Genomic DNA, 23324 nt, shown 5'->3' on the forward strand with positions numbered 1-23324 from the left:
CATGGTTGGTTTGACCACACAGTGTTACCTAAAGTAACCAGCAAACAAAAAGATGACATGGTGTGCCAACATTTACAAATTGTGAGATTTCACATAAAAACCTGGAGTTCTTAATTTTCCCGAAGGACGGAAACTGGCCCCTTTGTATTCTCCCATGGCGACACTCGGCTGGAGCTGAGCTGCTGTGGACCATTCAGGTGGGGTGTGGACTCTTCGTCTGCCATCATCCCCATCGCTCCCTGCTGTCCTTCCAACCCGCACCCTCCACTGAGCACTGAGTGCCATCTCTCCCTATGTACGCACCGTGCGTTCTCTCAGTTTCTGACTTCTCCTCTCTCGCTGAGACCTGAACCCCATTTTCAGGCCAGAAATCTGGCAACTTCAAGCTTGATTGGTTACTGTGTTAATTTTCCTCATCTATTGGTCGAAGTCCCATTGATCTACAATGATTTCTTACAAGAATCACTTACAACATCTGTGAAAGGGCTTTGAAGTGATTCAAGGCCACCAAATAGAAGCAATGCATATCAAGATGCTCATAATTTCTAACACTTAATTTTACCCTTTGTTGATAAAAACTGATTAAAATTCAGGCATTTTTACATTTTTGGTTACCCACGACAGTAAATATATTTATTACTCATCCTTTCACTTGTATCCTTCTTGCCTTCCTTTTTCCTCCTGTTTTCTCCTTGTCTTTTTCTGTCACTTTAATCTTACCTCTCAAATACAATGTCAGTAATGAGGTCATTGCATTATCCTATTAAGATTCATACTTTGGTCGTCGTTTTGGCCTAATTTAAATACTGACATTATGGACTCATGCTAATTAGCCCAAATGGCCAAATCCCCCACCAATTAAGCAAATGTAGACATTTCAGGTTATTTCGGTCACCCTATGTTTAAAATTAAGAGAAAAATGTGGTGAATGTGATCTGAAATCATCAACCTCAAGATATCCTGTTATTTGATAATAAAACTCTTTCTTACCATTATCACATTATGAATGCGATTATGTCTCTGCTTCCTCCTGCATTTGACTTGAACATTTGTAGCTTCATCGTCATGGATTCTTTACATTCTGTCTCAATGGTAAATTGAGTATATGAGGAAAAGTTTTCTTTGTACCTTGAGGTCAGTTCACTTTTTAAAAATTTTTAGGGGCGCCTGGGTGGCTCAGTCGGTTGAGCGTCCGACTTCAGCTCGGGTCATGATCTCACAGTCTGTGACTTCGAGGCCCGCGTCGGGCTCTGTGCTGACAGCTCAGAGCCCGGGGCCTGTTTCAGATCTGCGTCTCCCTCTCTCTCTAACCCTCCCCCGCTCATGCTCTGTCTCTCTCTGTCCCAAAAATAAATAAACGTTAAAAAAAAAAAATTTTTTTTTAAGTTTTAAATATGTTGCTTCAGTTCTTTTGTCACCACACCTAAGACCCTTTTATGTCAACCATGTCAGAGAAAGTGTCTTAACTTCCCAGAATTAAACATCCAGATGGACTAAACATTCTTTTGTTAATTATATTTTAGTAGTATGAGCATTTGTGCCCATAAGAACCACATTCTAAATGATTATTAGGTTCCCAGACTAGCCCCTAGTGATGTTAAATGTAGTTCTTATTTCTGGAGTGGAGGGAGGAGGGGGAGGGGGAGAAAAAGCCGAAGTGATACACCGGGGACCAAGACGGAGGAAGGCAAAGACAGAAAGAATGGAAGCAAAAGGTCCACAAGAGAAACTCCCTGGGTTTAGGTCTTGCTGTAAGCAAAATGCTGAGATCTATGCCATCGGTTTTTGTGTCCCCTGACTTTTCGTTTCTGTATCACACTCCTCAAATCCCAGTGCTCTCCTTTGGTCCTAAGGTCCCACCCTCACCAGGCCTGTTCCACTCTCAAAACTCCCCTTTCTCAGTGCAGACGTGTCTAGCAAGGTCTTTGGAAAACATCAGTCTAAAGAGAACCGAATCATTTTGTGGAACGCATAGTCCTGAAGCATCTGACATCTAGCGTTCTCTTCTTAGGGGAATTCCAGTCCAGTGTAACAAAACGAAGCAAGAGAAAAGAAACTAAGGCAGTGTTTTGAAGGAAGATATCTTCCTTGGGGCGTCATCCCCTGTGCTGAGTCCCGCTAAGCAGTCCTTGACATGACCTGCTTTCTCCATTCCCCATCTGATGTTTCTGCCCAGACCCCCGGAAGCCCGGGCCTGGCCTCTAGCTGGCTCACAAGATGTTCTGGACTGAAGTAGGTTTTTTTTTTGCTTTGTGTTTTGGGGTTTGTTTTTTGTTTGTTTCTTTCTATTTATTTTGTTTTTCCGAACAGCTCCCATGGTTGGGCTCGGAGCGGAGCAGAGAGGGCTGGCTGTGTATATGGCCTGTGTATATGTGAATGGGGGCTGGGCTGACAGGTGAAGTTGAAGGTAAGGATACCCATGGCCTGGTTCCCAGATTCCTTTTCAAGTTCTCCACAGTTTGCCAAAGTTCCTGGCGGTTGGAACCTTTTCCGAAGTTAGTAAATGAACGTGACAACATAGCTTTGGTTGCTCAAAATTGGGAAGGTTTCAAAGTAAGAAAAGTGGGGGAAATGGTTGGTGGTGTTGGCAACGTTTTCTATACTGTATGCTTTTAAGGATGAATTCCCGTTGAAAAGCGCCACATCTAAGAATGAAATACACATACATGTATGCCGGCCTCCGGGTAACTGCGCGGGCTTCTCTCCGGGTTCACTTTCCCTGCCGTCATGGATGAGTAAGCTCTGCTCTGGCAACGGCCGCCTGGCCTCGGTGTTGACCCGAAGCCTCTCCAGACCGCAGATAGCCAGGTATTCGGCAGGGAGAGTGTTGGGGCTGCACAGAGAAAGCTTCAGGTCCCGGACCAACGTGAAGTTCAGCAGAAGGCCCAGTGCAGATGCATCTGTGAACCAGACGGTCAGACGGTCGTCGTAGCTGGTTTGCTCTATTGCAGAAGGCAGGACGGTGTGGCAGCTGCACATCAAGTTGGCCAAAGTGTAGTCACAGTCCCGGACGTCCGCGGAGCAAGTGCAGTTCCGAATGGTGTTTTCCTTCGTGAAGATCAGAGTGCTGTTCCTCTGACCTCCTGTGAAGCAACCCAGGACAAGGATGCCCAGGGCGCTGGTCAGCAGGAGGCTGTGCCCAGAAGGTGGGGCCATTCTTGTCTCAGCGTGGGCCCGCAAGGTTGTGTCTCCCCTTCGTGAGCCAGTTCATTGCAACTCAACTGAAAGACAAATACACAGTTGTGTTATCGCAGGCTCTCATTAGAAATATGCGGGTCATGGGGCGCCCGGCTGGCTCGGTTGGTAGAGCATGTGACTCTTAATCTCAGGGTCGTGAGTCTGAGCCCCATGTTGGGTGTAGAGGTTGCTTAAAAAAATAGGAAGGTTAGGGGAATGGAGCGCCCTAAATAATCCATCGCAAACGTTTCTCTCTTGTGGTTCTATCAAAGACAGGCAACGCAAGTGCCTGAGTGGAGCCCAAGTGCAGAAATGATCTTTTCTCAGAGCCTTGTGAGAGGCAGTGGCCAGCCTACCCGTGTGAGGCATAAAACTCCCTGTGATGTCTGCTGGGAGACTGACACACCAGCAGCAACAAGATGGGGTGCCAGAGATGAGACCCAGTGCGCCTGTCTGGGTGCACCAGGGATCTGTGGTGCTTTGAGCGTGCACACTCTTCAAACATCGTGTTACTTGTATTGAGTACTCGACAACCCCTTAAACGTGCACATTCCCTCCTCCCCTCAATATCTGACTTCCTGGAATTCAGGAGACCAGCAGCTCCATGATGGACTCAGCCATCCAAGTGCTACCTGTGAAACAACATAGCATGCATACCAGCGAAACATTTAGTTAATGATAACCTTTAATTTCTAACTAGACAAACATCCCCCCCCCATCATATTAATCTGTTTATAGATCCATTGATACTTTCCTGGTCTCCTAGAAATATGAGTATTAGAGTAGATTTTACCGTGTTAATAGACCATGAAAACACTAATCACATGCCAGTTAATTGCAATGAACTTTTCATTGCCTCCTTTCCCAGAACACCTGTTATAAATTGATTTTATCAAGTAACTTAGTGTAAGGCTCCAAAACTAAGCAATATATCAGCACTGTTAAAGGACCTAAACAAGATAAGTCCATGCTTAGTTTAAGGAGCAACATCAATGTCCAATTTGGAGGAAAATGGCCTAAGTACTTGATATATAATAGATGCGTGGTATTCTTTTCTGGTGAGGTTGGAATGAGACACACGTTATGAAATAGGGCTCCAGGTTCCAGTCTTGCAAGAATAATTACATTTCCTGGGGCTCCTGGGTGGCTCAGTTGGTTGGTTAAGCATCTGACTCTTTTTTTTTTTTTTTTTCAATGTTTATTTATTTTGGGGACAGAGAGAGACAGAGCGTGAATGGGGGAGGGGCAGAGAGAGAGGGAGACACAGAATCGGAAACAGGCTCCAGGCTCTGAGCCATCAGCCCAGAGCCCGACGCGGGGCTCGAACTCACGGAGCGCGAGATCGTGACCTGGCTGAAGTCGGACGCTTAACCGACTGCGCCACCCAGGCGCCCCAAGCATCTGACTCTTGATCTCAACTCAGGTCATGATCTTGCAGTTTGTGGGATAGAGCCCCATGTAGGACTCTGTTCTGACAAGCAGAGCCTGCTTGAGATTCTCTCTCTCCCTCTCTCTCTGCCCCCCACTCCCACTCGCTCGTTCTCTCCCAAAATAAATAAACACTAAAAAAAAAAAAAAATCATTAAAATAAGAATAATTACACTTCCCCTGAGTTAGCTGATGGCTGACCAAAAGATACAAGACCAAAGATACAATTCAATTAATCTGAATTGACCAAAGATACAATTCAGTCCGTCTGCATGTACAAATCACCATGCATCTGGAAAAATACTTGGAATGAGGCCTCTGGCTCAGAGAGTCCAGGGCTGGTGACAGGGCCCTCATAGGAAGGCTGCGGAGGGACAGACGAGTCAGTCCGAGGAGCTGAACGTGTGTCCAAAGAGGGTGGTGGTGACAGCAGGAAAGAGGTGAGGCAGACGTGCAACACTTAGGGTGCAAGATGAGGCCCCGAGGTGGCAAAGCAAGGCAAAGAGAAATCCAAGGGAGGCAACGCTAAAAATGCCGGGGTCAGGTGGACAGGGAGGAAGCACACGTTCGTCAGCAGGTGGCTGGAGACTAAAAATAAGCTCAGCTAAGTAAACTTGAACAGAAAGTAAGACACTGGTTCACAGGAATCATAATATCATTCATTCATTCATTCGCTCATTCATTCATTCACTCAGCAAATGTTTACTGAGAGTTCACTAGCTGGCAGGCACTTTGCTGGCTCTGGGGATACAGCCCAGAAGACAGTGAGGTTATGGAAGTTGGGTTCTAAGCGACTTGATTCTGCTTCCAGAGCCCAAGGCGGGCCAGGCCTGCGTGTGAGGACCAAGGGCCTGCAGCAGCGGGGAGGAGAGGGAGGCAAAGGCAGGAGTTGGGTGGGGCTCAGCACGCGCCATGTGCCAAGGCCGAGCAGAAGACACAAAGATGAACAAAACCTGTACCCTGCCCTCCAAGGGCTCATAAGCGGAAGAGGAAGACAAATAGGGCAGGACTGAGAAAGGCCCTATTGAATGTACGTGTGGTTATAGGAACGCAGCAGAGAGATCGGTTAAAGTCCATTTGGGGGACTGAATAAGGTGCTTTATATAGTGCTTTGTGTTGACTTTGAAGTTGTTACAGGGTTTTCTTAAAGGATGTATTCGTTACTGCATTTTGTCATAAAAGAAAGGGCTTTGAGAAATGCTCCCATAGAGCCAGCGTTCTTCCTGAACACGAGGTTTAAGGGTTTTAAATAGTTTTAGGATGTGGTGGTGACTACCCCACTTAGTAAGGAGCAGAGACTAACTTATTAATTACAAGATAATTTTAGATGATCGGTTGTCCTCGATTCCGCTGGAGGTTTGTTTCTAGGACTTCATGCCCCAGTAACGCTTTCATATCAGAACTGAGAAAGCTGTCATCGACACCACTGGCTTGCTCTGATCTCAGCCTGGAGGGGAGAGGGAGGTGAAAAAGGGTCTATCCACAAGCCTGGAACCTGGTGAGAAAAGTGTCTGCTTCATTTTCCAGGTGCTGATACCATTCAGAGGCATGCATGGAAGAAGGAAAGAGGTAGGAAGGGAAACAGACATTGGTTTCCTGAAACAAGGGGAGAGTAGAGATCATAAAAGGTTTGTGAGCAGCATCTCTTCCTGGCCCTGCAGTCAAGTCCCTGGCTGGATCTCAGGGTGGCCCCTGCCTTCTGGGTATCAGGGAGTTCAAAGGCTGGAACATGGAGGCCGGATGCATGAGGCCTGGTGATGGCTTACAAAGTAGGACAAATATTCCTGGTAACAAGCCTATGGGGTTTCCAAAAAGATGCTAGTTGGACATTTTTCTCCTTCGGTTTTACCCTGGACTTCTCTCTTTAGATTTGTTGAATGTGGATTGTGATCACCCTGGTTTTACTGTGTATTTATTCATTTGTGGGCAGGTTCCGGCATGGCCTCAGCAGAATGGGCACAGATACATCACACTGTCCCTGCTCCTTCCTGTGCCCCTGACCATAATGGGCGTGGTGCCATGGGGAAAGGAACTGTTGTTTTCCTCTGCGGGTTGCTCAGCTTGTTAGAAGGGAAATCTTGATCTACTGGTGACTGTCTTGTCTCCAGAAGGGGGGAGATTGCCCTACAATGGAGCCAACACAGAGGAGAACAGACAAGAAATGCAGAGACATTTCTAACAACTTTTTCGAGCACCGGGATCAAGCCATGCCTGACGTCCTTCTTTGATTTCTGAAATAAGTGAGCCAAAAATTTTTTCCCCCTACTCAAACCAGTCTGAATTGGATTTCTGTAACAAGCAGTGAGAAGAGTATGCTGACATTGGGCAAACTATCTTTTGCCCCCCCTTCTTTCAATATACCTTTGTTGCGTCCTTGCTGTGTGCTGGGCATGGTGTGTGATAATCACTATAATAGCATTTTGTATGGGGTGTTGAGTCTACACCTAACTTCGCCTGGAAATGGAAGATGTTATAACAAGCTTCACAGAAGAGGTAGTATCTGAGGAGGGGAATAGTTCCTGAATAAGAAAAAGAAAAGAAAAGGTTATCTATGTAGTTAGCACAGGGCGATCAGAATTTGAAACATCCAAAAGTAGGACAGAGGGGGGCGCCTGGGTGGCTCAGTAAGTTGAGCATCCGACTTCGGCTCAGGTCATGATCTCTCGGCCTGTGGGTTCGAGCCCTGCAGGGCTCAGTGCCTGGAGCCTGCTTCCAGTTCTGTGTCTCCCTCTCTTTCTGCCCCTCCCTCCCCATCCCCCAACGCTCTGTTTCTCTCTGTCTCTCAAAAATGAATAAACATTAAAAAAAATTAATAAAAAAGAAACCAAACAAAAGTAGGACAGAGAGACTGATGGGCTATGGGGATGCTGGTGGGGGAGGGGAGTGGACGAATCCTGTTGGGGGAGCCTTCTGACTTGCTCTGCCTCATCATTTTCTTAGTACCCCAGCTTGTTGTGTGCCCATCATCAGGACTTGCCTCCTGTGTCCTAAGAGGAGTCCCCCCCCCATCCCATCCCCCACCACTGTGGGCAGGGGCTTAGTAGGGGGCAGGGGCAATGTGACGTATCTGTGCCATTTTGTTTATGTTATGGTGGATTCTGCCCACAAATGAATAAATACGTAGTGAAACTAGAGGAAAAGTTGATTCCTCCCTATGTTATAGTCTGAGGCCACTGAGGAGGTGGGGGGGGGAGGGTGTGCTCTGCTCCACGTGGTCATGTAGGGGCTCAAGCTTTCATCCACGGCTCTATCATCTCCCAGGCCTTTGGATCCTCTGTGGGCTTTTCGTTCACATTTCACTGACCAGAACGCAGCCACGCGGCACCCCCTCTCTGCAAGCAGCTTGGAAACGAGGTCCGGCACTGTGCCAAGGGAGGAGAGGATGACGTGGGTATCGGTGGGCACTAGGAATTTCTGGCAAGCTTAATACGTGGCTTTATGCAACCATCACAAACACCGAGGTGGTCTCAATCCACCTAAATTTTTTCAGGCAAGATGTGAAACACCATGTACGATCATTAAATCTTGGAGCCTTTAAATCACCGAACATGTCGAAAAACTAGAGCTACCATTCAGACCGGTTCAAATATTAGTTTTATGTCACAGCTGAAGAAATCCCGGTAGTAATTAATGCCAGCAATTAGGTGCATGAAAGCAAAGACTTCTGAAGTGAGCAGATACAGACATCAGTTACTTCAAAACAAATTCCACACAGATTCCTTCTCAGTCTAGGATTACACCCAACATTTAGATAATGTTTATACTTGGCTCCAAGAGGAATGTTTCAAACTGGACTAGTTCTGTTTATAAGAAGATATTACTAGTAAGAAGATCGTGTGTCGGTGGGAGGAGAGCCTTTGGACCGTTTGCCCAAAACAGATTTGAAATGTCTTGAATAATGATGGTTTGAACTCTATAGTCTCAACACAAAGGAGAAAAAATACAATTGTGGAAAACTGTGATGGTATTCCCCAAATTCTAACAGCAACTAGCAATTCAGCGTGATTTCCCACTTTTAATTCAGAAGTGAGTTTAATTTGAAATTAAAAGTGTTTTTTTTTGTTTGTTTGTTTGTTTGTTTGTTTTGACAGAGGAAAGACACTTAGGGAAAAGTCTCGGTTGAAGCAACTGGGGCCAATAAGGACCAGAAACGGATGAGATGCTCCAGCAAGAAGCAGAGGGCCTGAAAGAGAAATCTGGACCCCAGACACAGGAAGAAAGGCAGAAGACAGCCAGCGTCCAGGCACTTCAAAGAAACCCACTTGGAAGCCAGGACTTGGGGAGCTCAAGGATGTCTCACAAACGCAGTTCCCCAAGTGTGTTTCTGCAAAACTCCTTGAAGGTTCTGAGGGGGGCGAACAGGAGAGAACTTCCAGACAAGGAGGTAATTTGGAATTCTGGGTGTATCCCACCTGGCGAAACATAGACCTTACTCTTGAAGTGTATCTGATCACAAAGGTACCCAGTGTTGCTAACACCGAGACCAGTTGAGATGGCCTCGCTCACCCCAGGCGTCGAATGGGTTGCCCAAGGAGTTAACTGCCTGAGTAGGCAGTTAATTAAAAGGCAATGCGATTGGTGAGTGCTTATTAATGACATGGAGCCAGTGTTGGGCACAAGGACAGGGAAAGACTCGCAACGGGGTGCTTGAGGGCCAGCAGAGAAGGTCTTAGGGGAAGGGAAAGGGAAGGGCTGCAACTAGAAGGGTCCCTCGAGCAAAACCTCAGAAACTGAGCACTTGGTGTATCTGGGGCCCATGAGCTGGAGCGCAGGCAAGGCAGGGTTAGGACAGACCCCGAGATCAGGGGTTTAGTCTTCAAACCCTTCTGACTCTCACCCCATTAATAAAAACTTAAAAAAAAAAAAAAAAAAACCTCTCCCCAGTGGGGCGCCTGGGTGGCTCAATCGGTTAAGTGTCCAATTCTTGGTTTCGGCTCAGGTCATGATCTCACGGTCTGTGAGTTCGGGCCCCACGTTGGGCTCTGTGCTGACACCACAGAGCCTGCTTGGGATTCTCTCTCTCCCTCTCTCTCTCTCTCTTCCCCTGCCCCAATCACTCTCTCTGTCTCTCTCAAAAATAAACAAATAAACTTAAAAAAACAAAAAGCCCTCTCCCAAAGATGTAACTTTTTATTTATGAAGGCATTACAACTACCCTATTGATATATTATCTACATTGTGAGTCATACACAGAGAGTAGAATTTTTTAAATTTGAGACAAAAAAATAAAAATGAGACTTGAGTACCTTCAACTCAACCCACTAGCTTGGCTTGGGCACTCCCTTGGCCGCAAACACCACCTTTGGAGGCCCCAGAGAGAGGCAAAAAGGAGGCGCTGAAGGTTTGTGAGCAGGGGAGACCTATTTAGTTCTGTGCGTCAGGAAGGTCATTCAGGCAGAGATGAATTGGAAGACAGAGACAGAGAGAGCACAGTGGGTTCTAAGTAAGAGAACACTTCCGTATTTTCTTTGAGGGTTTACCTCTCTCCATTTGCTGACTCCTGGCTCCAGCCTCCCTGGATAAATCTGTGTCTGTGTCTCCAATCCTGGGGTGGGTGGGGCGGCCAAAGAGGGGAGGATGAGAGAGGCAAGGGTGAGGATAAAAGTCCTCGTGCGAGGGAAGCAGGAGATCCCGAGGGAACAGCATGGGGAAAGCGGTCCCTGTTTCCTTCTTAGCATCCCCACATGGCTTGCCTGGGGCTCTGCTCTTCAAGATGCCCACCCTGCCCCTGCCCCTCGCCGAAAAGGCACAGCTCATCTTCTGAGCCGGGTGCCTCTGGGTGGTTTCCTTAGAACGGCAGCGAGAGCAGCTCCTGGCAAGACAAGTTACAGGCGAGATTACGGAGTCGGCACAGTATCTTTCCCGTCCCCAGGGGCTCCTTGCTGTGCCTTCATCTCAATTCCTTGGTCAAGGCTTATCCACTCTTTCCAGATGCCTGCCGCTAAAATCCTGCTCTCACATAGGGGTCTAAGGGCACTTGGGTAAGCCTTAATCTGGATTTACATAAACATATTCTTGCCCGAGCGTATTTGCCCTTTAGGCTTTATCCCTACTTGTGCCTTGTTAAAGGGATGGTAAGGATTAAATAGGAAGTCTGGGAGTCTGTGGGGCGGGGACTCCTCTTGAGGACACCAGAGCTGAGGGATCACCTGTTCCCGGGTCCAGTTCCCACTGGTCCGTGGCTGTGCAATCACTCTTCCCAGGCAGGCCAAGGAGAACGTCCTGCCTACTCTGCATTCGTGCATGAGATGCTCGCGGGGACACTTTAGGTGTAGGACCTTGAGAAGCTCTTTGAGAAAAAACGGATTTGGGGCATTTTTCTTTTCTTTGGCTCTGTCTCACAAATGCACCGCAGGAGGTAGGTTACAGATACACTCTATGTAATACGGTATTTGTTTTTTTAGGTTTACTTTATTTTGAGAGAGAGCCAGGGAGGGGCAGAGGGGCAGAGAGAGAGAGAGAGAGAGAGAGAGAGAGAGAGAGAATCCCAAGCAGCCTTCGCACTGTCAGCATGGAGCCTGAGGCAGGGCTCAAAGCCACAAATCATGAAATCAAGACCTGAGCTGAAGTCAAGAGTCAGACGCTTAACTGACTGAGCCACCCAGGCGCCCCCATGTAAGATGATATTTACAAGAGAAGGGATAGCTTTGTTGTTTAATAGTCCAAAGCTTATAATGTTGAAAGGAACATGAATTTGGGTCTCTCCCCAGCGCTTTCTTACTGTGGTAAGTGTTATCTTTTCTTTCCTCGTATTCCACAACCAGCCCTGGTGTTATGAGCCACTGCATTTTCACACGCCCTCCCGAGTGTCTGCCTCTGAAGACCCGCCTTGTGCACTCTCTGTTGATGAAGGGCTCTTCCTGCCCCTGGGCCTTACTTACACAGTTCACAATGAGAGGCGCGACACAGGATTCACCGTGATCCTGGTATGATCCGTATCTCCTTGGGTTTATACAGTGGGTGCAAAACTGTTCGCTATCATCTGACTTATTTCCTCATCTAGAGAAAGAGGAAATAAAGTTCACGTCTCCATAAGTTGGCATTTAGGCAAAATTAACCTCAAGTGTGTGGTTTGGGTCTCAAGAGCACACACTTTATTTTTGTGATGGTTCGTGTTCAACTCGCTGTATATTGCGGGCCACTCAGAAATGACTTTCGGAGTCGTCTCTGTCAACATGGCGCGGGGATGATAATACCTACTACACTAGGATATAACGTCAGTGTAGCAGGACGCACGTGGAAATGTAGTCCGTCCGTGAGTACTGTTACTACTAGTAAGTATGCTTACATATACATGGTACTTACTACTCTATTAACTATGATGTTTTATAAGGTCGGAACCATAATGATAATAGGGATATATTAGCATGCTCCGTCAGGGCATCCCAAAAGCCACCCCAAAGAAATATAAAAGTTACTGGTGCATTTAATGCACTACTTATATCAAAAAATTTGAATAAATAACAGGCTCAACATAAAGCAAAAATGCCTCTTTGCCCCATTTGTCCTGTAACGAACAACAACTCGGATTTACAAACGTCCTTCTGCGATTCTGGGGGACAGGAGGGCTTGCAATCATTAGTGAGCAAAACCGGTAAATTGAAGTAAGTGTCCAATTCCCATTTCTAAATTGTTCAGTGGGGCAGCAGGGTATGGACTGTGATCAAAACACTTGCTTTCTGGTTTCTTCTTGTCCCTGGTAGATACGGTGGGGGCTGAGTAAGGGCCCCTGTAGGTGTCCGTGTCCTAATTCCTAGAACCTGTGAATCTTGTCTTCCAGAGCAAGAGGGACTTTGCAGATGTGATTACATTAAGGATCTTGGGATGGGGAGACCCTGGATTATCTGGGTGAGCCCAATGTAATCACAAGGGTCCTTCTAAGAGGAAACCGGAGGAGACAGAGGAGAAAAAGGCAATGTGGCAACAGAAACAGAGATCGGAGCGATATGGCTGGAAGCCAAGGAATGCCAGCAAACTCTAGAAGCTGCAAGAGACAAGAAACGGATTCTCCCCTGGAGCCTCCCCAAGGAAGGAGCCCTGTCAACACCTTGACTTTAGCACAGTCAGCCTGCTTTTGGACTTTGACCTCCGGAAATGTAAGAGAATACTTTCTTCTATTTTAAGTCACTGAGTTTGTGGAAATTTGTTAGGTAGTCATAGGAAACTAATATAGAGAATATAAGGTAATTACAAAGCACCCATATCAAACCACCCTTTGGACTAAACACACATACTAGGGGTGCCCGGGTGGCTGTCAGTTGAGCATCTGACTTGGGCTCAGCTCAGGGTCTCGTGATGCGTGAGTTCAAGCCCTGCGTCGGTCTCTGTGCTGACAGCTCAGAGCCTGGAGCCTGCTTTGGATTCTGTGTCTCCCTCTCTCTCTGCCTTTCCCCCACTCACACTCTGCCTCTCTCTCTCTCTCTCAAAAATAAACGTTAAAAAAGTTTTTTTTAAACACGCTAGCCACTCTATTTACAGCCCTGCAGTGTTTGCTAATTGTTTCCTGTGTCTTACTACTCTCACTAGACTGGATCGTAAGGAAGCTCTTGGGCTAACTCTATCCCAACCTCCATTACTGGCTTTCTGAAATACCAAGCTCAAAACTGTCCAGAGTAGTCATGCTGCACTGGGTCCAGCCCAGCGTAAATGAGGCATCTGGACATGTCTCATGAATTCCGAGGGGGGCCTGTATCCAGGTGGTGATTTGCATGTGTGGACCTGTCGAGGAAAAAAGAAGGAAGCGTGAAGACGGTGTGTGAAGGCCTGGGGCAGGGCTGAGTGGAGGGACAGGATGGCACTTGTCTCTTCTCAGCCCAGACTAATTAATGCCACAGGCTGAGTCCTGTGGAGCCGCAGGCAGAGGCTGCATGGACAGCTCTCAAGAACCCTGAGATGTGGGGCACGAGTGGCCCCTATCTGGGTGACGACACCGGGCTGGGGACAGAGTCATTCCCCCCACTTGCGCACTGAGTGCAGGACAGCTCTGGTACGATGAGGAAGGAGGGACAAGCAGCACCATTTGGCCTTCCCTGGAGGATGGATGGGAGTGCCCCTGGTCACTCCTCTTTGGGCAGTGAATCAGTGGGGAGCCCCATGGCTAAGGCAAGGGACAGTCACCATCCAATGGTGGTTGGGGACAGAATCAAGTGAAGGGATCATTTCTGAGCATATGTAAGACATTCCTGGGGGCTCTATTGTGTAGATACAGAGGTAGGAAGGAGGCAAGGCTTTGTATCAGGGAGGTGGAAACACAAATCGGCAAAATGCAAGCTATTAATGTGCATTTGAACTTATTTGTGCCCAGTGGTTGGTGAAGCCAGGACTCCTTCAAGGATCAGTTAATTACTGCTTTTAGATTAAATGTATTCAATAATGGAAATGGACCTGAGAGCCAACTTGAACAAACGAAAGCATTTTGTGTTTTGAAAGCATTGAGCTCAACTGGGTGTTGATTTCACCCATCGTTTGCTAATCGGATCCCGGACCCCTTGGTGTCGGTGTGCTGTGTAAGTCAGGTTTCTGATGTGGCAAAAACCTGGTCTTTTTGTTGACTGTGGTTTTCCCAGTCCTTAGCACAGTGCCTGATGCATAGAGGCACTCCATAAATATTCATACTATCCCTACATTATAAATCCCTACATTAGCTAAGTCAGAGATGCATGTTACTGACCCTTTACCTCCACTTTTACCTTCCACCTCCTGGAATTGTGCAGTGTTATCATGTTACCAAAATCAGCAAGCAAAATGCATCTTCTTTAGCAGGGATTTCGGTGTTTGGCCTAGCCATGACAAAGGAAGCATACTGAGATTTTGTGTATGGGCAAGAGGATGGGAAATTCGAACCCAACATCCTACGCCTTGCCTGTGAGTCCCCCCTGAAAGCCACTGAATGACATCTGGCAAAAGCCCCGTGAGGCATCCCCATCCTCCGTGGCTTTACCGATCAGCACCGTGTAGGCTTGCAGTTGCCTAGGAATCTTCTCGTAAATCTGATGGAGACACAGGGTGAAACACACTCGCCTGGAACGATGACCACGAGCCCCAAGTCAGGCTCCCAGAACACTGTCCTTCCACTTCACCCTACACATCCATCCAGGGCTCACAGGAAGAATGAGCAGAGTTGGTAAATACTGATCTCACAGACAGTGGTGAGCATTAGAAGGCATCACCCTAATTGCTGTCCGTTGAGGGATTATGATAGCCCCCACTACAGACTCCCCCAAGAGCTAACCTTCAAACGTCCAGTTTTGTAAAACTAACCTGGAACCGCTTTGCTCAAATTACGAGTGTGAGGTTGCCAAGGAAAAATGAGTCAGAGTAATCCCTTTCTAAGAGATGAGAAGAAAAAAAAAAAAGCCTGCAAAGCTTTAATATTTTAATTACCTACTTCCAGAACAATAAAAAAGGGACTAATATCTTCCACACAGTGAGGTGCATTATGACGGTTTCATAAAGTAGCTTGAGCTATTTCCCCAGGACAGAAGCCTTACGCTTTTTCCTTTCATCTGTATTCAACCATTCCAACGATATTCAATCTTAGAAGCGTTAAGAATTAAATTTTCCTTTAGGGTTTTAGTTCCAAATATTGGAACCATAAGCAAGTTAAACCTTGCCGCTTTCATGAAAGACTTGTAAGGGTCTTTAAATGCCTCCTGGGAACAATGACTAAAGGTAATGTCAGATCCTGGAGCAGAAATAGGACATTAGGTAAAATCTAAGGAAATCCGCATAAAATGTGGACATTAGTTAACAATAGTAATGTATCAATATCGGTTCATTGATTGTGACAAGTGCATGTCCCGTTCTGATGTAAGATGTAATAACAGGGGACACTAGGTAGGGGCATATGCAAAGTCTCTGTGCTATCTTCACAATTTTTCTGAGTCTAAAACTATTCTAAAATAAAAAAGGTTTTTTTTTTTTGTTTTTTTGTTTTTTTTGTTTTTGGAGAAGAATGCCTCCTGATTTCATTGACGACTCCTTGAAGATTATTATTTTTGTGATAACAGCAGAGCTCCAGTGGGTCATCTGAGCATCACAATTTGGGCTAAACTGAGAACCCCTGAAATGGTGTCTAGGTGTGACTCCAGATGAATTCTTTAGCCCTTCTGGCCGCGAGAAGATTCTCGCTTTCTTAACGGTCCTGGAAGCCAGGCAATTCAGAGATGCAAGTGGGAAGTGATCCTTTTATGGAAAATGGATCAAACTGGAAGGGAGAGGCATCAGGAAATATTGTGGGAAGAAGTCCTGAAGGAACGTGTGTGTGTGTGTGTGTGTGTGTGTGTGTGTGTGTGTGTGATACTTCCCTCACGCGGCTTATGTTGTTCCCTGTGTCTAGGAGAGTTCTGTATTTCTCAACTGCTGAGAAACCAGCCTCATCTCTTAAACTGTCCTTGGATCCCACCTCTTTCATGAAACTTTAGTAGCTAGGGCTATGGATGGTGGTTCTTGCCTGCCTCCAACCTGTCTCTCTCTCTCTCTCTCTCTCTCTGTGTGTTTTATTAAAGAGAGAGCGCGCGTGCACGCATGCGAGTGGGGGAGGGACATCAAGAAAGGAAGAGAGAATCTTAAGCACACTCCATACTCAGCATGGAGTCCTACACAGGGCTCTATCTCACAGCCGTGAGATCGTGACCCGAGCTGAAATCAAGAGTCGGACGCTCAAACAACTGAGTCACCCAGACGCCCCTCAAACCTGTTTCTCTTATAGGGCTCCACCAGTCTACCATATAAAAGAAACTAAAAACAAGCTTTTTATGAGCAAATCTGTAATCATACAGAGAGACTGTGCATGTTTTTGTTAGGTTTTTGAGCCACTCCCATCAGGCTTTTGTTAATATCACTCCATTCAAACCATTCTCATCAGCTTCCCAGTGACTCCTCCCTCCAGCGTGCCAAATCCAATGGTCAGTTGCCTGGTTTCATCTTGCTTGACTTCTTACCAGTATTCGACACGGTTGCCTATTCTTTCCTTCTTGAGCAAATAACTTTCTGTTCTTCCCTGACACCCCATTCTCCAGCTTCTCTCGCTACCAATGGCTGTTCCTTCCCACTCTCTTTGGCTGGCGTCCCCTCTTCCTCCTTGTTATTGTTGCCTGCCCCTGGCTCGGTGCTTGGCTCTCTTCTCTGTGTATATCCACCGCTTTGCGTGCTAACCTATGGACTTAAATATTATCTATATGCTGATGATTAACCTGCTTCCAGACTCTTCCCTGAACTCCATGCTCATATATCCAGCACCTTGAAAACTCCACCTGAATATCCAAGACACCTCAAACGTAACTTGCCGGACACACGACTCTTGATTCCCGCGAGAGTTAAGACTGCTGGGTAGAGAAGACATTTTACCGTATCAACGTTTTTCGGCATCAACACTTACTGCTCCACAGCCTTGGGTTCCCATGACTAAACCAGCTAAATACAGAAAATGGTCATCCATGACGGACAACGTACTTCCCAATAAGAAATGTGGGAGATATGTGGTGTCAAAAGTTCATTGAAACTGGGAACCATACATATGTTCAATTGATTAATAGTAACGTTCAATGACTGCTGCTTTCATGCCAGGTACTGTTCAAAGTACTTTTATGTATTTTATATCATTTAATCCTTAGTAAAATCATAGTAAAAGTAGACATGATGGCCCCATTTTCGTATCAGAAGATGGAGACACATAGAGGCTAAATAGCTTACTCAAAAGGTCACAGAGCTGGTAAGAAAAAGTTAAAATTTGAACCCAGACAGCCAAACATGTTCTAGAGAATTGTGGTGGAAATTGCAGTGTTATTTCCCATCCTAGGGTCACGTTTCTATACAACTGCCTCATATTCTATCACTAGACTCTGTGCCCTTTAACATAAAGCGTGTATAGGAACCTCATGCTAGGGGAATAGGAAACAAAATGAATGAAGTGAGTTCCAGTAGGCGTAAGCATTTCAGAAACACTTTTTTATTTTTTATTATTTTTTTCACTCATATGTGGAACTTGAGAAACTTAACAGAAGACCATGGGGGAAGGGAAGAGGAAAAAATAGTTTCAGACAGAGAGGAAGGCAAACCATAAGAGACCCTTAAATACAGAGACCAAACTGAGGGCTGATGGGGGGAGGGCGAGGGAGAGGGGGAAATGGGTGATGGGCACTGAGGAGGGCACTTGTTGGGATGAGCACCGGGTGTTGTACGTAAGCGATGAATCACGGGAATCTGCCCCCGAAACCAAGAGCACACTGTATATGCTGTATGTCAGCCAACTTGACGATAAATTATATTAAAAAAAAAGAAACACTTTTTGAAAAGAACATTTATAAATTAGCTTTAAAAATAAGGACATTAGTTGAGTGCTTCTTCTGCCTATGGGGGGCAGGCTACCTCAGAGAGCGAGCCAATGGGAAGTCTTAACTAAAATATGTAGCTACTGGGGCGCCTGGGTGGCGCAGTCGGTTAAGCGTCCGACTTCAGCCAGGTCACGATCTCGCAGTCCGTGAGTTCGAGCCCCGCATCAGGCTCTGGGCCGATGGCTCAGAGCCTGGAGCCTGTTTCCGATTCTGTGTCTCCCTCTCTCTCTGCCCCTCCCCCGTTCATGCTCTGTCTCTCTCTGTCCCAAAAATAAATAAACGTTAAAAAAAAAATTAAAAAAAAAATATGTAGCTACTGTACCTCTCCTTGACACAGAACCTTCTGAGAACTAGTTAACCAATGACTGCAAACCCCTTTCCATCTAATGACTTGGTCTATGCCCAGCTAATCCGGTCACTGGGGTTCAGCCCCCACCCAGCTTGGCACATAGGCCCATGTCTGTGCCCTTGATCGTACACTCATGGAGCCATGTGGTTTGTCTGTTACTGGACACTGAATTAAAAAGTTGATAGGGGCGCCTGGGTGGCGCAGTCGGTTAAGCGTCCGACTTCAGCCAGGTCACGATCTCGCGGTCCGTGAGTTCGAGCCCCGCGTCGGGCACTGGGCTGATGGCTCGGAGCCTGGAGCCTGTTTCCGATTCTGTGCCTCCCTCTCTCTCTGCCCCTCCCCCGTTCATGCTCTGTCTCTCTCTGTCCCAAAAATAAATTAAAAAACGTTGAAAAAAAAAATTAAAAAAAAAAAAGTTGATAGTACTCCCCTGCTCATACTCGGTCTCTCTCTCAAAAATAAATACACATAAAAAATTCTTTTAGAAAGTTGATAGTATAACGGCATTAAGCAATAAAAAATACTAGTATGGAAAAAGAAAATTGGGAAGTCTAAGTCAGCTGTTGAAAAGCACTCATTTCCATAGATACTTTATTAAAACTGTTATTTTCAGAAATGCCCAATTTCTGTAAAAAAAAAATTTAATGAGAGTCTTTATTTTTGTTCATACATACTGCATTATTTGGTCTAAAAATAAAGGTTAAAAATTTCCCAAAGATCACTGTTTTCATTAAAGATTTTTTTTTTCAAACAAATGAGGCCTGATAATTTTGGTAGTTTTTAAAGACAGGTTTTTATATATATTATGCATAATTTCCTCTCCTCAGTATACACCAACACTTTTATTACTAAAAAAAAAAAAAACCTGCCCCAAACATGTTTGTTAAAGAATGAACTATATGAACGAGAACTGTGTAAGAATAACCGGTTTTAGCTAAAAAAAATCCCCATCTTCTTGCCTTGTAGTACAGTATTTAATATGTTTTTTCACTTTTAAATAAAAGGACAAATTTTTTAAAAAAAAGATAACGAGTCCACATGTGAATACTCATCTAAACTTCGTTTCTTATCTTCGTACGTTTTCCAATGAGCAGTGTATAAAAAAGCAATAAATGTAATCCTGTCACATAAGAACAGAGCAAAGGAACAGTATAAACTGATGTTTTGAGAGTTCCCAGTTTTCTCTGTTTGGGATCACGATAAGGAAAAGAGCTATGATAGATCAGCTCTTTAAAAAAAGTTTTTTAACGTTTATTTATTTTTGAGGGACAGAGAGAGACAGAGCATGAGTCGGGGAGGGGCAGGGAGAGAAAGGGAGACACAGAATCCGAAGCAGGCTCCAGGCTCTGAGCTGTCAGCACAGAGCCCGACGCGGGGCTCGAAGTCACCAACTGTGAGATCATGACCTGAGCCGAAGTCGGACGCTTAACCGACTGGGCCACCCAGGCGCCCCTGAACATTTCTTTTATGTAATTGTTATTTCGTGTTGAAGACCGACAGGGAAGTAGAGCCAAATGTTTTAAATAGAAACCACAAGCCCCGGATCCATGGAGATATCTGTTATATAATAATATTACCCTAAGTAAATTTATCTGTTTAGAGACTAAATGAGAAGACCATTTCATTCTTTGCTGAATGCCCTGGAAACGTTTCCTTTGAAAGGCAGAATCTCCATAAAGAGCAATTCATATGCCTGGAAGCCTGAAAGAAACCAAACCAAACCAAAACAAAAAACACTTTCTTGGTAAAAGCCACCGTAAGTATACATTATGCTCGGGCAATGTAAATTCTGCCGGAAGACGGGGACGCCCACAGTGGCTCTTCAAAGGGTCGCAGAACTTGCCTGCAGTGCAGCCGAAATTCGGAAGCTATGAATAACTGTCTTACGAGACACACTTTTCGAGAAAGAACGGAGGAATTACTTACATCTGGGAGTTGCAACGTGAGGCTTGCTTTTCCACGCTGCGGACCTCCGCCTGGTTCTTCACCCTGGCTTGACAGCTGGTTTAATCTGCAAGGCAGGATGGAATGCACTTGCTGTTGTTTTCCGGTTTCAAAGGGCCAGCGGCCCGGCCGCTTCCATGGCAACCGGGGGGGGGGGGGGGGGAAGCTGCCCGCCTACTAGCTTCATTAACCACACAGCAGGAGAGAACCTGCCTTGGGGACCGCTGGCCACTGTTTTGGGGTTCTACCGTGGAAAGTTTCCAGAAGAAACTAGGGAGACCGCTGCCGTCTGCTGATCCTGAAGGGCTGACAGGAATGGAAGAAATTCGACTTCAGCAGGAAATCGAGTGGGCTAAGTATAGAGCATGATATTCCTAGACGCTTTTACTCTCGTGATTTGGTCCACTTTCTGGTCTGATGAATTGTTATGGATGCAAATGCCTGAACTAGGGTGGGGGGGGACTGTCCTCTTGTGGGTGTTCCAAAGAGAAAAATGGATTCATTTCAACTCCAGAGAGGTTGTCCTGTTCTCGCTCTTTTTTTCAGTTCAATTTTTAAAATGTTCAGAGCCGTAAAGCAAATAAATTTGGAAAAAACATTCTGTATACATTAACTGATGAGGGGCCAGTAAACCCTGGAGAAATCAGATGGATGGTGGTGATGGAGGAACATCTCACTAATTAAAAGCTCTAAAGGAAGCTAAAGCAATTGATTTCTAGTTACCTGGATGTAGATTATCCAATATTTTCAAGAAGAGAGCACCTTGTCAGGGAAATTCATTCACTTATATATTATTCATCTAGGGAACCCTTACTACATGCATGTGCTGTGCCAAGAGCTTCAAGGGACAACAGGGATAAATGTCATAGTTCTTGTCTTCAAGGAAGCTACAATATGGAAGGGGTAATTATATAAGTTGATTGTGAAAAATATTTGGAGGCAGGTACAAAGGAAATACATGAGAGTTTCAGGGAAGGTGAAAAATATTCGGAGGAAGGTACAAAGGAAATGCATGAGAGTTTCAGGGAAGGTGGAGCTACCTGTTGGCAAGGACATTGGCGACATCTTTGTAGAAGGGTAGCATTTGACCTGGGGCTTCAAGGATGGCTGGGATTTGAGTGGTCAGATATAAGGAAAAGGGACAATAATGCCTCATGGAGTGAGTCTTTGGCCAATGGAGAATGTGAGCCGATGGACGAAAGCTTCCTCTTTCCTCACCCCAGACAGTCCTGACACCCAAGTCATCTGGCTTCGTAGAGGTCCATGGACCAAGCAACCCACGCAATCAAGAAAATTTCTAGAGCAAGGGTTTGGAGATGGGAGAGCCCCATGCCTATTCAGCTCTTTGAAAGCCAGTGAATCATAATCAGGAGCAAGGGAACTGAGAATAGAGAGAATCCACTCTTTCCAGTGTTTACTTTTAGCAAGGCAAACATATAAATTCTATCATATGAGAATAGCGGAACAGATTTGAATTTGAATTGGTTCAAATCTTGATTCCACTACCTTCTTGAACATTATCGTTTAAACTTCATGAGGTTCAGTTTCCTAATCTGTAAAGGAGATAGTAATACTTCACTGCAAGGTTGAGGTGGGGATTAAATGAGATAATATACGTGGACGGGACCCCTGGGGGTGGAGGAAGGGAAAGCTGGCCAGACGAAAATGAGCTGTCCCAGCTTTCCAGAACTACTGTGGCTCATCCAGGAGTTCGACACACCTCTGTTCCAATGCCTTTCTCTCTTGCCTGCCTCTGCTGTAGAGCCCAGAAAGCTAAGATATTCAACTTGCAGGGTCTTTAGCTACCATGGCAGCTGGGGCTCTAGATATGATTTAGTTTTACTGATTACTTCTTGATCTGGAACTAAGTCACGTGGAGAGAGGACCACGGGGGCTTTGCTCAGGAACTGAGTTCAGTGGGGAGCGAGAAGAGACTCCTGGGCATCTCTGTTGCTGGCACGGACCTCGCCAGAATCGGCCAGGTCTGGGACCTTGCGCTCCGGGGGCGGCTTTCTGATGGACCTGCTTCCTGGTCGTGGCAGACGTGTCCTGGCTTCCTGTTGGAGAAGGTGGCCTCTTATTTCAACAACTTTGTGACTGTGGAAGAAGCAGCAGCTCCCTCGATGGCCCAATTTCTCGGCGACTTCCTGAGTTCGACCTAGAGTCTGTTCAACCCTCCCCATGACTCAAGAGCTGTCTAGTGTCTCAACCCTCCCCATCTAGTGTCTTAAATCTCCTTGCTGTTACACCTGCTGGAGCGGACTCTGTTGGTACCTGCCTCCTCTGTTTCTTCTTCCCATGTGAACACAGAGGTTGCAGGAGCTGTTCCCGTCACTGAGGAGGGCAGAGCAGGAACGTGGAGCAGCCTGGTGCCTTGGGGACACTGCTGAACCCCTACAGTGGCTCCGCACCGCCCGGTCTGCGGGACAACGACAACATCGCCTGCCCACGGGTGTTTGCTGAGTAAGAGAAACTACATAAAGTATTGGGCATAAGCTGGGCACAAAGGAGCCATCGGATAATGGTGGCTATTGTCATTATTACTCTTTGTTAGGACATTGATGCCTTCCAGGACCTCTTGCTGAGTGGGGGACTGGGACAAAGACATAGAGCGTGTGGAGGCGGGTTCCTTCCTGGAAGCTTGGAGGCCAAACAGACAGCCGCTGATGAAATACGGCTGGATCTCTGTGTGTAGCAAGTTAAACATTTACCACACCTTCATATCTCTCCATCTGCCTAAAACTTCACTTCTAAAACATGTGCTCTTTGTGTTAACGGGGTCACACAGTTTAAGTGGATTTAGCAAAAATGAGTGTTGGGAAGACTAATGAACCACCCCTGCCCCACCCGCTTAGGATGCCTGCTTCTTTCGGCTGTGGAATCAAAGGCAGTGGACAAGTGTTTGTTCGCCGTGGGCTTGAATTCTACTTTTGTCCTTGACTACATTTGTTTTCCTTCCTTCCTCTCTCTCTCCCTCTCTCTCCCTTCCTTCCTTTTCTTCTTCCTTTTTTTCCTTCCTTCCTTCCTTCCTTCCTTCCTTCCTTCCTTCCTTCCTTCCTTCCTTCCTTCCTTCCTTCCTTCCTTTCTTTCTT

At 46.1% G+C, this 23324-nt stretch overlaps 1 protein-coding gene and 1 long non-coding RNA gene across 3 annotated transcripts in view; one reads left to right on the forward strand and one right to left on the reverse strand.

Moving 5' to 3' along the window:
* LOC147577590 (uncharacterized) overlaps positions 1 to 16072 on the forward strand; it is a 30473-nt gene extending 14401 nt beyond the window's left edge. The window contains exons 2-5 of the long non-coding RNA XR_015240421.1: positions 2012 to 2232; positions 7867 to 8002; positions 8697 to 8989; positions 12386 to 16072. This is a non-coding gene — a long non-coding RNA (uncharacterized LOC147577590). The remainder of the gene's footprint in view (positions 1 to 2011; positions 2233 to 7866; positions 8003 to 8696; positions 8990 to 12385) is intronic.
* Positions 1495 to 20363, reverse strand: EPCIP (exosomal polycystin 1 interacting protein). Of its 2 annotated transcripts, XM_086675872.1 has the most exons (3): positions 20215 to 20349; positions 11487 to 11604; positions 1495 to 3221 (listed from the first exon to the last, which is right to left on the reverse strand). In XM_086675872.1, the coding sequence occupies exon 3, from the start codon at positions 3154 to 3156 to the stop codon at positions 2497 to 2499; it is 660 nt and encodes a 219-aa protein (XP_086531998.1). In that variant the 5' UTR covers positions 3157 to 3221; positions 11487 to 11604; positions 20215 to 20349; the 3' UTR covers positions 1495 to 2496. The 2 variants fall into 2 exon arrangements, with proteins under 2 accessions (XP_086531998.1, XP_086531997.1); XM_086675871.1 differs by lacking the exon at positions 11487 to 11604 and having other exon boundaries at positions 20215 to 20363.
* Positions 20364 to 23324: the final 2961 nt, after the last annotated feature.

The sequence above is a fragment of the Puma concolor genome, chromosome C2, assembly GCF_028749965.1.
Source record: "Puma concolor isolate L17-30 chromosome C2, mPumCon1.1.hap2, whole genome shotgun sequence".
Lineage (NCBI taxonomy): Eukaryota > Metazoa > Chordata > Mammalia > Carnivora > Felidae > Puma > Puma concolor.